This window comes from Corylus avellana, chromosome 2 (assembly GCF_965113065.1).
Source record: "Corylus avellana chromosome 2, dhCorAvel1.hap1.2, whole genome shotgun sequence".
NCBI classification, from domain to species: domain Eukaryota; kingdom Viridiplantae; phylum Streptophyta; class Magnoliopsida; order Fagales; family Betulaceae; genus Corylus; species Corylus avellana.
The window spans coordinates 10,014,244-10,031,864 of NC_142491.1; the positions used below are offsets into that span (position 1 = coordinate 10,014,244).

Genomic DNA, 17,621 nt, shown 5'->3' on the forward strand with positions numbered 1-17,621 from the left:
AAAAGAGTCCTTCGCAGGCCAAACAAAAGTGGTTTACTTTGGTGTTGGTTTCCGTCGTCGAGCAACATATTTCCAGTACAAATAAAGCATTTTTTTGCATATTATTTATTGATGGAGCTCAAGCGCCCCTCAGATTAGAAGCGCATGAAGAGTTCAGAGTCTTCACTCTTTACAGGGCAGTGTTCTCTGAAGGATTAAATCAAACAGTTAGAGGAGCATAGTTGAAGCTGTCTCAGTAAAACTTTTGGTGAGTCAAGTTATGTTTCGTTTTCTCTGTTCAAGACCGCCACTACCACTCAAACACAGGAGAACCCATTTGGGTTTTCTTCAGCAAAATGGTTTTTTTATTGTCAAATCGTTTACATCAGTAAGCAGTTTACCTGAATCTAATAAAAAACCAGAAGAAGAGGAAAAACATTCTTTTGCAGTGTCTTACCTCATACACTCTTGTGGGTTGCCCGCAAAATTTGCAATTTTAGCCTCCCAGAGGGTACTATTTCAGAGCCCAGAGAGACCAGACTCAGTGCTGAATCTTTTCAAGGAGAATGGATTCAGCAATGACCAGATCTCCCACATCGTTAGGAAGCATCCCCCGGTTCTTTTATCTGATCCTGAGAAGACCCTTTTGCCCAAGATTGAGCTTTTGCGTTCCATAGGGGTTTCTAGCTCTGAACTCATTACCATCCTCTCGTCAAACCCATTTCTGTTCAAAAGCAACTTAAAGAAACGTCTTATCCCCTTCTATGATTTCCTCAAGAGTGTACTTCTTGTCGACGAGAAAGTCCTGAAAACCTTCAAGCGCTCACCACGGTCTTTTCTATGTGATGAAACGAATACTATGGCTCCTAACATTGCACTTTTGAGACAACTTGGAGCGCCTCCATCTACAATCTCTTTCCTGGTAACTAATTATCCCTCTTCCGCTTTTATTAAGCATACTAAGTTTGTTGAGGCTGTCCACCAGGTTATGGAAATGGGATTCGATCCAATGAAAACGGCGTTTGTCGAGGCAATCCAGGTGTTATTGAAGATGAGTAAACCAAAGCTGGAATCAAAATTGGAGCTTTATAGGAGGTGGGGTTGGTAGGACATGGCCCTCGCAGCATTTAAAAGGTTTCCAAGTTGTATGCTATCTTCAGAAGAGAAGATGACGAAAACAATGGATTTCGTTGTGACAAAAGTTGGTTGGCCACCAAAACATATTGCTACAAATCCTGTAGTTATAAAATTAAGCTTGGAAAAGAGAATTATCCCTCGGTGGTCGGTTGTTCAAATTTTGCTAGCCAAGGGTTTGGTCAAGAATAACTTGGCCTTGGGGACTTTCTTGAAACCGACTGAGAGGAAGTTTTTGGAGCTGTTTGTGATCAGGTTTCAGGATGATGTTCCTGAATTATTGAATGTATATCAGGGTAAGATGTCTTCTGGATGTAGGATTTCAGTCTGAGAACTGAGAAGGTATGTGGGATGGAGGACTTGTAACATTTTGACTTCCAATTTGATTTTTGTCATTGTTGGCAGTTATAGCATTTTCAATTTATTGGGTATTGTCTGGCCAAAAAGTTAGTTATTGGGCATTGGATTTGTATTATCTTGCTCTGTTTTGACATGGACAATGTGATGTCCAAATCAAAAATACCGATTAGTATGCTATGACATAGTTTTAGATTCCAATCATCAAAATCCTTGCTCACATATCGCCACTTGTGTTTGAATTCTCCCTTCCCAACCACCCCTGAAATACAGGCAATGACTGATTTTTATGACTTTATATATATATATATATATATATATATATATATATATATATATATATATATATATATATTTCGTGCAGCCTATTTTTCAGTGTTAGGGAACATCCTAGATTGACACCAAGACGATTGTATCATGAGAATGTGTATTTCTCAATGTGATTAATTAATGTCATTGGTCTGTGTTTTTTGATGGTTCATGTGCTTTTTTGAATCTCTTTGATGTATAGAGACTACGATGATCAATCTACTGTGAGTAGTTCATGAGTCACAAGAGGCATGACACGCTGTTCATTGACTTTCTTTTTGGGAATATGTTTTTCTTATGGTAGACTATGTTATCAATCTACTGTGTTCTGCTCCAAAGGGACTATGGACTTACATCTGACACCATGAAAACACATGGAAAACCTAATTGATTAGGTCAGCTAGGGGGGCAGGTGGTATTACTGTGAACCGGCTTGTAAACTAGTAAGTGTATTCCCTTGTTGAATAGACAAAATCAAGGGTGTTGTCCAAAACAATGTGGAACAGATTGAGTAACAAAGCTGTGGATGCTAACAAGTCTGAGTAGACGAGGCTGATGGACTTGTGTTGTTGATAATCCCTTTTTTATTTGCTGCTTAGTTCCTTCTTTCTCTTGTTTTACAATGAAACCATGCCCAAATGTACTTTGAAGTTGGCCAATGTCTGGTTTTCGATGGATTCCTTTTTCTCCTTTTTATTTTTCCATTTAAATCAAATAGGTTTGTTGAAATTTGATATATGGTTGTTCTTTCATTGTTAATATCACTCTCTCTTTTGCTTTTGTCTGTTTGAAATTTGAAGTTCCAAACAGTAGAGAGCATATATGAACTGTAAATATCACTCTCTTTTGCTTTTTTCTAAGGAAAGATGATACCAGTTTCAATTTTCAATGTAAAAAGAACAAAGATCAATATGTATAGCTTCCAGACAACACTGCCTAATATATCGCTGGTGTCAAGGTTTCCCTATTCCATTAATTTATGTCTGTTTGTTTTGCCCTTCTCAGATTGTTTGACTCATTGACTTGCAATTATGCATGCTTTAGAACTTGGTATTGTTTCTACATATCAAAAAAAAAAAAAAAGAACTTGGTATTGTTTCTATTTCTATTTTTTTTTTCTTTCTATTTCTTTCCTATCAGTATTCTGCTGATATGCTCGAGTACCACAAACTCTCTTTGTCTCTATGGTTAAACTTTGTTTTAGTTTTTCCTTGCTATAGCTGTCAGATCTGTGATTTTTCTTACTAAGATGTGGGTTGTCTTGCTCACTCGGCTAACGTTTTTTGGTTCGAAAATTCGTGGGTGTATTATAGTTTGGTAGTTGATGTTTGTGTTTATTGCCCTAGATGTATGTTTGGTTTCCTGGAAATGTAGGACAGAAAATGCTCTGGTTTTTTATCTGATCTGCACCTGTTGGATTGATGGGTCATGGGTGTATAGGACAGTTTGTTTGCTGCTTCTTCCCCACGCCAGCTCTCTCGGCCATCCCACCACCCAACTCGTCCTTCATTCCCGAATCCCAAATTCCCATCTCTCTCTCTCTCTCTCTCTCTCTCTCTCTCTCACACACACACACACACACACACCATACATACAAATTCCTTCAACCACTTCGTCACCCACACGCATGCATACATACAAATTCCTTCTACCACTTCGTGCTATACAAAGTAAAATCTGATAAAACCGTCACCTTTCCTTTCCTTTTATCTAAAAAATCACTCTCCAACCTCTCATCTACTTCCTCTCGTTAGACTACATGACTCATCTAAGCCTGCTAAGCTGCCAGCTCCTCTCAACCTCACTGATCATGCAGACACCTCATCCTCACCAGCTTTGAAAGCAAAGCCTCATCAAGGCAATGATCATGTCGTAGCTGAAGATTCCCATGATTCAACATATCCTGCATTAACAACAGTCAATGATGCTGCCTATTAAAGTTTGTATGAACGGTTTAGACACAAAAGATGGAGGCTATTATATTATTCAACTTATGTTAACCTAATACAAACATCCTATTATATAGGATTAGGAAAATACCATAAAGACTAAACTACCCCAAAACCCTAATGACTCAAACCCTAACACTTCTAACACTCCCCCTCAAGCTAGAGCATATATATCATATGAATCCAGCTTGAAAGATACAAGCAAACAAAAAACAACTAGAAAAACATTCTCTTAACACTCTCCCTCAAGCTGAAACATATATATCATATAAGTCCAGCTTGGAACAAATAAGCTCTAACTTCTTCCGACACATGGGTTTTGTAAATATATCAGCTAGTTAATCTCCAGACTTCACGAATGGTGTAGATATATCTCCGCTGAGTATCTTATCTCGAACAAAATGACAATTGACCTCAATATGATGCTTGGTTCTTTCATGAAAAATAGAGTTGGACGCAATATGTGTAGCAACTTGATTATCATAAAATAACGAGATAGGAGTAGGAGCAACGAACCTGATCTTCTAAAGGAAATGTTGTAACCACATCAATTCACTAATAGTATTAGACATTGCCCTATATTCTGCTTCAGCACCGGATCGTGCCAGCACTGTCTGTTTTTTGCTTTTCCAAGTCACCAAATTACCACCCAAGAATATACAATATCCTGTGGTAGATCGCCTCTCTGAGGGAGAACCTGCGCAATCTGCATCAGTAAACCCTTCTACCCGAAGGTGTCCATTCTGTCTAAACAAGATCCCAAGGCGATGAGCTCTTTTCAAATATTGAACAATACGAGTAACAGCTTCCCAATGTAAAACCCTAGGAGCCTCCAAAAACTGACTAACAACACTCACTACATATGAGATGTCTGGCCTAGTGATACTAAGGTAATTCAACTTTCCACCTTTTGATTTTGGACCCTTTCTGCTCAAGGCTTCCCTTTCCTTCTGCAACCTTGCTAAGCCGAAGGCTGCTATGAGGGTAGATGGCTTGAATATGGTTACAATAATCCTTATCTCCTCCTTCAGTCCACTAATAAAACTACTAACCTTAAAATCCTCATCTATCCCTTGTATTTTGCTGGACAGGACTTCTAATTGGGACTGGTACTCCTCAACTGACCCTATTTGCCTTAGCTTGGTGAAGGTTGCCACTAGATCCTCAAACAAGGATGAGCCAAACCTCACAGTCAGAGCTCGGGTGAACTCTTCCCAAGATTTCAACGCTCTAGACTCCGCCATCCATTGATACCACAGTAAGGCTCTTCCCTCCATGTAAAATGAAGATATAGTAATCCTTTGTTGGGCTGGAATTTGGTGAAACTCAAAGAACTGTTGCGCTTGAAGGATCAAACCCGTGGGGTTGTCCCCATTGAACCTGGGAATATCCAACTTAAGGGAACGCCTTGGAATACCTTCTTCAAAATTGTGATTCTCCCATCTAGTGTGGTGCTGCCCTTGCTGATTTGGAAGACCCTTCGCCATCTTTTTCCCCTTTAGACAAAGATTCATAGCTAGCGACTAGGTTGCCGAGTTGTTGAGTAATTTCTGTAAACATTTTATGGTGAAATCCACCTGGATATTCCCAGGTCCCCATTGAACCTGGGAATATCCAGCTTAAGGGAATGCCTTGGAATACCGTCTTCAAAATTGTGATTCTCCCATCTAGTGTGGTGCTGCCCTTGCTGATTTGGAAGACCCTTCGCCATCTTTTTCCCTTCTAGACAAAGATTCATAGCTAGCGACTAGGTTGCCGAGTTGTTGAGTAATTTCTGTAAACATTTTCTGGTGAACTTCTTGTGTCTCCTGATATGTAGCTTGTTGAGCCTTAAGTTGATTTAAGGTCTCAAAGAATTGGTTCATCCTTGTACCTTCTGCCATCCGAGGATCGGAGGCTCTAATACCAAATTGTAATGGGTGGTTTGTAAAGGAAATGAAATTGAACAGGTAGACCACTTCGAGGGGGTCTTGTCCTCCACACTTTGCTTTTGGCTTCAAATTGGATGCTCTACTCATTCACCAAGGCAATTAAATAAGAGTTACAATAACTGACCCATTACACCACTGTAGTAACTGACCCAATAATAACGGACCTGTTACAATACTGAATTATTACAATTAAAACATAAACATAACTGGCAGTAGTCCAAAGGGCACATTTATTTAATAAGGACCTTAACAGTCATAACACAACCAAGTAACTGATGAAGGACACGTGGATCTCTTGAAAGACACGTAACAATTCATGCCGGAACAGAGCTGTATTAGTCGCTCCATACCGCCTCACGGCACCGCCGTGGCCATACGTGGGTCATTTTCTGCTTCTCCGCCTCTGATAAGTGCTAAAATATTCATATTTTAGCCATTTAATTTGCATTTGTCAATTTCTTAGTTTTGTTATTTTTGTGCTATTTTATTTGATTTTTGTATTTGCTGTGTTTTTATAGGTTTTTGAGGAAAATAATGCAATTCTGGAAAATTCGAACTTAAAGCGCAATTTTGAGAAAAAGCTAGAAGTCTTGGATCAAAAGTAAGCATTCAGGTGCAGTGCGCTTGAGCGCACTACACCTAGGCTCAAATGCATTAGCGCTCGAGCACCCAAGTCAAGGAGCGAGCGCAGGTGTGCACTCATGCGCACAAGAAGAATGCTCTAGCGCATCTGCGCTTGAGCTCAGCAGGAGAATGATCGATTGTAGCCTTACGCTCGAGCGCATTCGTGCCATCTCACATGGCAGCTTGCAGAAATAGTCTTTTTTCAACCCAAACTAGGTTTTCCTAGTCCTAATTGGATTAGGAATTAAAACCTACAATTTCTAGGGTTTCTAGAGGCTTCTAGGGTTCCTCTAATCTCTATAAATATGCCTATAAACATATAATTTTGAGGGGACAAGCTCTAGGAGAAGAATTAAAGGCTCTTCAAGGAATCGTTTTTTCGGGTTTATTCTTTTTCTTCTTATTTTATTATGAGTATGATTAGCATCCAATTTATGTGTAACTAAATACTTTAGTATGGTTAGATTAAAGCCCTAATCGTGTCTCTTTAATATTTCAATATTGGCGTCTTTGTGATAATCATATTGTGATGCTTAACTTGATTATTCCCTACTTTATTGAATTCATCATATGAATATGCTTGGCCAATATATGCATGTGGTATAGATTAGTTATTTAAGTCAATTTGGATGACCGGGTCCTAGGCTTAAAAGAGTGACAAAAGATATTTTTGCGGGTTCTTAGGGTAATCAACATGGGAAACCGGGAGTATACACCCATGCCCTAGGCTCCATGTGTTTGTTGATTTTCATTGATTTATGCTTTCTTATAGAACAACTTAGTAAACACCCATGCTAAATCCTCTGAGAAAGAAAAGAGTTAGAGAATATACTCATGCCTAATTCATTTCTTAGGGAGATCTATATCTTAAGGAATATACACCCATGTCCTTAAGTTGACAAACATTAAGAAATCTTGATATGATTGGAACATTGATATATTGTTATATTATTTGAGTATGATTAGTGGTGGATATCAAAACCCTACCTTTTATCTTTATTAAATCAAAATCAATCTTTTATCTTGTTTTATTTACGAAATTAATTTTAATAAAAATTTATCAATCCTCGTGGGAATGATCTCGTACTTGCACCTTATACTACTGTTTTGATTTTATGCACTTGCGAGTTAAAACGTACCAAATATTCGCCTATTAATTTTGGTGGGTATTTGGCTCAACAGCCTCTCTCTTTCTCTTGCCTCACTGTCTTCGTCCCTCTCACAGCTCTCTCTCTCTCTTCCTTCATTTTGATCACTCAATCTCACTCTGTTCGTCTGCTTGGGGTAGTGGAAAGTGGGTGGGTTTTGTAGGTTGGTTCGGGTTGGGTTCCAGTGGGGGTGGGTTTTGTGGGTTGGTTCTGTTGGGTTCCAATTTGGGTTCTGGCCAAACGTAGCCACCAAAATCTATGGTGTCACTGTCGAAGTGGGTTAGAAGGAGATGTAATCATATGTGGTTAATCCTATTGTATTGTATTTTGGTGTTTTAAGTGAGGTGTCAAAATTTGATTGGATGCTATAAAAGAAGGTTTTAAGGCATGACCTGATAGTAAGGGCTCTCATCAAATAAATGTTAAGAGAAATAGAGAGAAAAGGAAAACTCATTTAAATACTATTTTAAATAAATGATATGCGAAACTGAGAAGAAACAAAGGAAAGAGAATCATTTTTTTTAACAAAATAAAGGTAAAGGAAACAAAAGTGTTATCCTAAGTGTAGGGTAGCATTTTTGTTTTCCTTTATTTAGGAAACGCCAAAATGGTTTTTTTTGGAAGTTTTACCTACATTTAAGGAAGGGAGTGAGAGTGCAGTTACTGCGTACTAGAAAGCTGTTATACACACTTCCACTTTCTTACACTCATTTTCACACTTTCTTTAGGAAAATTGATATATTAGGAGTCTTTTTAGTGAGCTTATAACATAGTATGTTGAGATAACATAACCCAAAAGCTTAAGCCTATGAATTTGAGCCCAACAGTACTCTATTAACCCCTCACACTTCTTAGATCTTTTCAATGTGGGACTTCTATCATTTTCACTCACACATATATACTCAACAATCCCCCCCTTATGTATGAGTTCATCATCACATTGCTACACTTCCCCTCAAAAGAAAACATTTTATCAATCTTATGAGCCATCTCCAAGATCACTTGTGGGTTTTGTCCACGCCACATACCTTTGTCCCTACTTCATGGACTTCTTTTTGTGCCTTGTGCCTTGAACCTTGTTGCTCCTTCTCTAGGGACTCATATTCATGCTCAGAGCTTGCATCTTTGTTCTAACTCATTTGCACTTTTTTTGTCTTTACTCCAAGAAGCTTTTATGTGTGCATGTGCCACTCCTCCTTACTACACACCACTATCGGCTCGTTTACCACTTGTTAAGAAGATTGATATCTTAATGAGTCTTTTTAGTGAGTTCATAACATAGCATATTAAGACACCACACAACTCAAAAGCTTAAGCCTATAGATTTGAGCCCAATACTACTATATTAATCAATTACACTTCTTAGATCTTTTCAATGTGGGACTTCTATCATTTTACACTCACACATATATATTTAGCAAAATCCAATAATGATTCATTTCAAATTTAATTGTAGTTTTAAAAGCCATCTAATAAAATGAAAAAATGATTGTGAAGAAATGAGAGTGTGTAGCATTTCCTTTTTTTTTTTTTTTTTTTTTTTTCAGTCAGTTAGAAATACACTGTGATTTCACAAAAAGAAAAAGAAAAAAAAAAAGAAAAGCCTAACTTGGTGGTTGCTCATCTCGTGTATGGAGAAAAAGAGGTTTGTGATTATTTCAAAAAAAATAACAGACATACATGGAAGATTGTATCGAAAGCTGCTTTTATCTGATCTAGGTAATATTCTTCATTTGTTTTGACATAACATATTTTATTAATTTTTTTTTCTTATTTTTTCAATGTTTGGTAAGCTCGTAAATTGTGGTCAAATTGAAAACATTTTTGGTTGAATATTAGTAAAATGAGTTTCCTTTTTTAAAATAGTAAATTAATTTTCAAGTTTGAACTTCTCATTCTTATACGCATTTTCTCTGACAGTTCATTCTCTGCCACTGCCGGAGGTCGTTGGAAATCTCTACTTGTCAAAATTTGTTATTGGAAGTGGTAGGCCGCCGCCTCTTGCTAGAATTCGCCGTCAAAGGTCATAGGAATTTGCCATCAGATTTTATTGGAAGTTGCCAGAAATTTTTTAGCCACCATTAGAGGTCATCAGTTGTTGCTTGAGGTCACTAATTTTCCGTACTAACCCACGGTGAAAGCATTTTTCAACTAAAAATATTTTACCTCAGTACAAACAGCACACAAATTTCAATATAAATGTACAATGATGAAATTGCAACTACAAACAAAAGTCGATTGGCCATAGCAAAACATATGTCTTTGGAGGTTCATTTAGGGTATATTTAAAATTACGATTTTAAAAAGTACGATTAAAAATAGTGATTTTAAAATGTGTAATTTTAAAACATGATTTTTAAAAAGAAGTTAAAGCGTTTGAAAAAATCGCAGTTTAGTTTTTAAAATCACAATTTTAGCCATTAAAAACAACAACTCCTTATCTGCGATTTGGAAGAATTATAATTTTTAACGTTTTAAAATCACAATTTTTTAAAATTGCAATGCCAAATAATCAATTTTCTCAAATTTTATTCAAAATCATACATTTTATTTAGGGAAAATGTATAACAAATCCCTGAGTCAACCCTTCAAAATTTTAATATCCTTGAGTTTTTTTTTTCTCGAAAATTTAGTCTCTGGATCAATTAAAATGACAATAAAATCCTTGCCGTTAAAATTGTTTAACAGACGTTAAAGAAATTCAAAACGCACCGTTTTACTCCATTAAAATATTAAATTTTTTTATTAATTTAATTTAAAAAATTAAATCTAAAAAAAATTAAGGCGCCACCCCATAGGGGTTGGGTGCGCCACCCCTGGCCACCCTTAATTTTTTTTTTAGATTTAATTTTTTAATAGAGTAAAACGGTGCATTTTGAATATTTTTAATGTCTGTTAAAAATTTTTAACAGCAAAGATTTTATTGTCAATTCAATTGATTCAAAGACTAAATTTTTGAAAAAAAAAAAAAAAAAAAAAAAAAAACTTAAAGGTATTAAAATTTTGAAGAGTTGAAATCATGGATTTGTGCTACATTTTTCCAATTTATTTATAAAATGGCAACGGAAACGCACCTCGAAATGCGACTGGTTTCCCTCAGATTAGAAGCGCATGAAAAGTTCAAAGTCTGAAAGTCATCGGAGGGCAGTTTTCTCTGAAGGAATTACAGGAGCCCAGTTGAAGCTGTCGGAGGAAAACTTTTGGTAAGTCAGTTATGCTTGGTTTTCTCTGTTCAAGACAGCTACTACCACTCAAACACCGGAGGACCCATTTGGGATTTCTTCAGCAAAATGGTTTCTTTATTGTCAAATCGTTTACATCCGTAGGCAGTTTACCTGAATCTAATCAAAAACCAGAAGAGGAGGAAAAACATTCTTTTGCAGTGTCTTATCTCATAAACTCTTGTGGGTTGTCCACAAAATCTGCTATTTTAAAATCCCGGAGGCTACTATTCCAGAGCCCAGAGAGACCAGACTCGGTGCTGAATCTTTTCAAAGAGAATGGATTCAACAATGCCCAGATCTCCAAAATCGTTAGGAAGCATCCCCAAATTCTTTTATCTGATCCTGAGAAGACCCTTTTGCCCAAGATTGAGTTTTTGCGTTCCATAGGGGTTTCGAGCTCTGACCTCATTACCATTATCTCTTTATACCCATTTCTGTTCAGATGCAACTTAAGGAAACGTGTTATCCCCTGCTATGATTTCCTCAAGAGTGTACTTCTTGTTGACGAGAAAGTCCTGACAACTTTCAAGCGCTCACCACGAGCTTTTCTAAGTAATGTAACGAAAACTATGGCTCCTAACATTGCACTTTTAAGACAACTTGGAGCGCCTCCATCTACAATCTCTTTCCTGGTAACTAATTATCCCTCTTCAGCGTTTACAAAGCATGCTAAGTTTGCTGAGGTTGTTCACCAGGTTATGGAAATGGGATTCGATCCCACGAAAACGGTGTTTGTCGAGGCAATCCAGGTGTTACTGAAGATGAGTAAACCAAAGCTGGAATCAAAATTGGAGCTTTATAGGAGGTGGGGTTGGTCAAAGGACATGGCCCTCGCAGCATTTAAAAGGTTTCCAAGTTGTATGCAATCTTCAGAAGAGAAGATGACGAAAACAATGGATTTCCTTGTGAACAAAGTTGGTTGGCCACCACAACATATTGCTACAAATCCTGTAGTTATAAAATTAAGCTTGGAAAAGAGAACTATACCTCGGTGTTCTGTTGTTCAAATTTTGCTAGCCAAGGGTTTGGTCAAGAATAACTTGGCCTTGGGGACTTTCTTGAAACCGACTGAGAGGAAGTTTTTGGAGCTGTTTGTGATCAGATTTCAGGACGATGTTCCTGAATTATTGAATGTATATCAGGGTAAGATGTCTTCTGGATGTAGGATTTCAGTCTGAGAACTGAGAAGGTATGTGGGATGGAAAACTTGTAACATTTTGACTTCCAATATGATTTTTGTCATTGTTTGCAGTTATAGCATTTTCAATTTATTGGGTATTGTCTGGCCAAAAAGTTAGTTATTGCGCATTGGATTTGTATTATCTTGCTCTGTTTTGACATGGACAATGTGATGTCCAAATCAAAAATACCGATTATTATGCTATGACATAGTTTTAGATTCCAATCAAAACCCTTGCTCACATATCGCCACTTGTGTTTGAATTCTCCCTTCCCAACCACCCCTGAAATACAGGCAATGACTGATTTTTATAACCTTTTTTTTTTTTTTTTTTTTTTTTTTTCGCGCATCCATTTTTCAGTGTTAGGGAACATCCTAGCTTGACCCCAAGACGATTGTATCGTGAGAATGTGTATTTCTCAATGTGATTAATTAATGTCATTGGTTCCGTGTTTTTTGATGGTTCATGTGCTTGTTCGAATCTCTTTGATGTATAGAGACTACAATGATCAATCTACTGTGAGTAGTTCATGAGTCACAAGAGACATGACACGCTGTTCATTGACTTTCTTTTTGAGAATATGTTTTTCTTATTGTAGTCTATGTTATCAATCTACTGTGTTCTGCTCCAAAGGGACTATGGACTTACATCTGACACCATGAAAACACATGGAAAACCCAATTGATTAGGTCAGCTAGGGGGCCAGGTGGTAGTACTGTGAACCGGCTTGTAAACTATTAAGTGTATTCCCTTGTTGATTAGACAAAATCAAGGGTGTTGTCCAAAACAATGTGGAACAGATTGAGTAACAAAGCTGTGGATGCTAACAAGTCTGAGTAGACGAGGCTGATGGACTTGTGTTGTTGATAATCCCTTTTTTATTTGCTGCTTAGTTCCTTCTTTCTCTTGTTTTACAATGAAACCATGCCCAAATGTACGTTTAAGTTGGCCAATGTCTGTTTTTCGATGGATTCCTTTTTCTCCTTTTTATTTTTCCATTTAAATCAAATAGGTTTGTTAAAATTTGATATATGGTTGTTCTTTCATTGTTAATATCACTCTCTCTTTTGCTTTTGTCTGTTTGAAATTTGAAGTTCCAAACAGTAGAGAGAGCATATATGAACTGTAAATATCACTCTCTCTTTCGCTTTTTTCTAAGGAAAGATGATACCAGTTTCAATTTTCAATACAAAAAGAACAAAGATCAATATGTATAGCTTCCAGACCACACTGCCTAATATATCTCTGGTGTCAAGGTTTCCCTATTCCATTAATTTATGTCTGTTTGTTTTGCCCTTCTCAGATTGTTTGAGTCATTGACTTGCAATTATGCATGCTTTAGAACTTGGTATTGTTTCTACATATCAAAAGAAAAAAGAACTTGGTATTGTTTCTATTTCTATTTTTTTTCTTTCTATTTCTTTCCTATCAGTATTCTGCTGATATGCTCGAGTACCGCACACTCTCTTTGTCTCTATGGTTAAACTTTGTTTTAGTTTTTCCTTGCTATAGCTCTCAGATCTGTGATTTTTCTTAATTAGATGTGGGTTGTCTTGCTCACTCGGCTAACATTTTGGTTTAAAAATTCGTGGGTGTATTATAGTTTGGTAGTTGATGTTTGTGTTTATTGCCCTAGATGTATGTTTGGTTTCCTGGAAATGTAGGACAGAAAATGCTCTGGTTTTTTATCTGATCTGCACCTGTTGGATTGATGGGTCATGGGTGTATAGGACAGTTTGTTTGCTTCTACTTTGAACTACTTCAAATTCTTGCATTGGTATCATAGTCTAAAGTTTGATTTTTGCAGGGTTTGAATCACGTGATGCTATAATTGAGCTTGTTTTTCTAACATAGGATTTTTAAGGGTTTATCGCAAGTCTTGAAACTTTGGTTTGTTTTACTTGTATTTAAACTTTTAAATATCGGATTTTTATGTGAATTTTTTTCTCCTCATGGTTCCAATGATTTCAAGCTGTAATTTAGTATTTTAGTTTGTTTGCTGATTTGGAGTTTTCTGGTTTTGGGCGAAATCAATAGTAGGATTATTGTAATTTGTGTATGCAAATTGATGTTTATGTGTTTTCCAATTTGATCTGAGTGTGAACTTTCTGCTTAGCTGATCCACCATTCTCTTGAATCTAAAGCCATGACCAACTTCAGCTGCTGAGGGAGAAGGAAATGTCCCTTGTGAAAATTTGCAGGGGCAAGGATCTTTGTTAGAAAACTGTTGATGAAGTTTGGAGAAACTTGTGCTCATGGTTTCATATTTTCCAACAACAGGGGGTGAAACCGTGTGCTTTTTACTTACAAAATGGGCATTGCAAATTTGGGTCAACTTGTAAATTTGATCACCAGATGGGGACGATGAGATGGGATTTGCTAGGGGTGTCAAAAAAATACTTGGAAACCGGAATTGGGAAATCGGGGAACCAGTTTTGAAATCGGTTGGAAAAAACCGGTAACTAAGTACCCCATTTCGGTTTCGATTTTTGGCACCCGGTTATAACCGGGTAACTGGATACCAATATATATATATATATATATATGGCTTTTGTTTTTACTTTAGGTTTATATTTGTTTTTGAGTTTTGATTTAAGGTGTTTATATTTGTTTGTTTGTTTCAAAGCCCCTCGTTAGTCGTTACAGCCCTCTACCTCTCTGTCTCCTCTCGAGTTCTCCTTCTCTCTCTCTAACTTGTTCAATCTCTCTCTTAATGTCTCAGCTTTTGCGTTAAACAGAATGAAAGAAGAAATAAATAAGGATAAGAAAGAATGAATGAGATGGTGAAGACGCGTTAAGCAACATGGAAAACAAAAAATGGAGAAGATGAAAGCCATGAGCGTGATACAGGGGGTATAGAGAAAAGAAAAAGAAGAAGAAAAGAGGAGGATGTGGGGAGCAAAAATAAGCCCAAAATACAACATTTTTAAAAAAACCGGTTACCTGGTCCAGATAACCAGGTACAAACCGAAACCGGCTGATTATTGTATAACCGGTTAATCGGGAACCGGTTACCTGATTCCGGTTTTCCAAAATCAATAATCGAGGTACCCCGATTCTGGTTCCTGGTTTTAGCTAATAACCTGGAACTGGGACTGGGTTGACACCCCTAGGATTAGCACTACTACATAAATGCGTAGTATTCTTGGATGGCCCAGATTTTTTAAAAAAAATATTGGATAGCCTTTAGCATGTAACATCGTGGTCCTATATTGAGAAGATGAGAATAAGCCCACAGTGAGTGATTTATAAAGTTAGTAGTGGGTGCTAAGTTCATATTGCCTAGTTAATAGGTGAAACTGAGTTTTATAATGAATTCTAAAGAAGCTTTAAATTGACTAGTCATTTTACGGTAATAGTGCAAATATGACTAGTACTTTCCCTGAGTCGTTACAAGTGGTATCAAAGCCACCTTGTAATGCTAGGTCGTGGTTTTAGAATACTACATGACGTGGCCCTGACAAGGACGGCATTAATTTAAGAGGGGAAGTTTGTAACACCCCAATCCCATATTGAGAAGATAAGAAGTAGCCCACATAGAGTGGGTGGTTGGGCTTTATAATGAATTATAGGGAAGCTCCAAATTGACTAATCTTTTTTTGTAATAGCATAGATGTGGCTAGTGTTTTTCTCTTGGTCGTTACAAGTGGTATTAGAGTCATCTAATAATGTCAAGTCGTGGTACTGGAACACTGCATGACGTGACCCTCACGAGGACATTAGGAATTTAAGAGGGGGAGTTTGTAACACCCTAGTCTCATATTGAAAAGATGAGAAGAAGCTCATTTAGAATGGATGATAAAGATAGTCATAGGTGTTACGTCTCATATTGCCTAGTTATTAGGTGAAACTGGGCTTTATAATAAATTCTATGAAAGATCCAAATTAACTAGTTATTTTGGGGTAACTCAGATGTGGCTATCACATTTCCTTAGGTCGTTACATAGCATATTATTTCTCAACCACTTGTTTCATTACATGAATTTAGTGATTAATTCATGAGTTCATTTTTTTTTGGGTTTGATGAGTTTAGTCTAAAATACAACTGTATTTAATCAGCAAAATCCCTCCTATACTGTAAATGCCAAAAACATCCTTGAAGTTATGAGTGGATTCATAAGTAATCTATAATTCAATCGTTCTCTCACATGTCAACATTTTCATAGCACTAGCAACAGCTTCGATTTGAAATTTTTTATTTATTTATTTTTAATTTAGATTATCAAACTGCTTTTTGATTTTCTATTCATATAATCGTTTCGCATAGTTTATTCTTTGCTGGGGAGGTTTTGGGAAATTTATGCCTACCAAAATTTGCTGCCAGAAGTCGCCAGCTGTCGCCTCCCGCTGGATTCTTGCCGTCAAAGGGCATAGGAATCCACCATTAGACTTTGTTGGAAGTTGCCACAAGTCACAGGCCTTTTTGGCCACCGTTTGAGGTCATCAGTTGTTGCCTGCCATCGCTGATTTTCTGTACGAGCCAAACGTCGAAAACATTTTTTAAGAAACAACACTTTCCCATGATCTTTTGTTCTTTTTTTTTTTATTATTTTTAAATACACATATTATCAAATTACCACTCTATTGTTAATATTCTCTTGACTATCAATTATGTTAATGACAACACCGTCTTTCAAATATATCATATTTATTAGTTTTATTTGACCTCTCCAACATTTCATAACATCATGTCGTGTTTGCAATCATAATTAAGATGTAGCAAACCAAAATCAGTTGAAATTTATAGTTAAACAAGGGAAATTTGCTTCTAAATCACAAATATAATTTTTAAAAATAAAATAAAATAAAAAATCAACAATTGTGAGTATGCTAATTCAGAAAATAGAAGAATTGGCGTGTGTTGAGGCTTACAAAGGAAGAAAACTCACAATGAAGCTAGCAAAGAAATGGGTCGGAATGGGCAAATTTAATTATTTAATTAAATATTCTAACACTTTCTTTTATTAAGTAAGACTCAAATATTTAATTTAAATGAAGATTAATTGACATAATTAAAGTTTGAACTTAAGACCGATACTTTTAATATCATGTTAAATTATTGCTTATCAAAAAATTTAACATTATAAAAATAATTAAATTTAATTATTTAATAAATATTCTAATACTCTTTTCATTCTCTCATAATCTGAAGGCTAAAGCAGTAAAGCCATTGAATTTGCTGTGCCATACGGCCCATACACACTCAAAACAAAATCACTGTTAAATGGGCGACTGAAAAGACAAGAACATCCCAAAACATCTACAATGCATTTTTTTTCTGTATTCAGCAAGAGCAAAAAGAGTCCTTCGCAGGCCAAACAAAATGGTTTATGTTTGTAAAAAAAGACAACATAAAGATAATTGTAGAGAAGAAATTTGTATTTCTGATGTGTGTTTAATTGTACAATAGAATGGCTTATTTATAGTTGAATGAGGCCCTAAAAGAAAAGAAATACAATAATTATAAAATTATATAAAATCAGCATATTTACAATAATGAATACGATATCAAATATTTCTGTAATATATTAAGAATATTACAGGAATATAATATTGCGAAAATATAATATTCTAACATCCCCTCAAACTCTAGGGGACGAAGCCAACTTGAGTTTGGAAATAAGATCATTGAGTCGTCTCGGTGGATGAGATTTGGTAAAGATGTCAGCCAATTGATCTGCAAAGGTGACGGAATGAAGATGTAAAATACCTTGCTAAAGATGATGGCAGATGAAATGACAATCAATCTCAATATGTTTTGTGCGCTCATGGAAAACATTATTAT

The 17,621-nt window shown here is 36.3% G+C and overlaps 1 protein-coding gene and 1 pseudogene across 1 annotated transcript; both read left to right on the plus strand.

Moving 5' to 3' along the window:
- The first annotated feature begins 240 nt into the window (after nt 1-240).
- LOC148587292 (uncharacterized) lies at nt 241-1,675 on the plus strand (annotated as a pseudogene).
- An 8,825-nt stretch (nt 1,676-10,500) lies between these two features.
- LOC132166617 (uncharacterized) lies at nt 10,501-14,340 on the plus strand. Its single transcript, XM_059577466.2, has 2 exons — nt 10,501-11,844; nt 13,953-14,340. The coding sequence occupies exon 1, from the start codon at nt 10,646-10,648 to the stop codon at nt 11,831-11,833; it is 1,188 nt and encodes a 395-aa protein (XP_059433449.1). The 5' UTR covers nt 10,501-10,645; the 3' UTR covers nt 11,834-11,844; nt 13,953-14,340.
- The last annotated feature ends 3,281 nt before the right edge of the window (nt 14,341-17,621 follow it).

Coding starts and splice junctions, on each gene's coding strand:
- LOC132166617 (XM_059577466.2), top strand. CDS start 10,646: ATGCTTGGTTTTCTCTGTTCAAGACAGCTACTACCACTCAAACACCGG.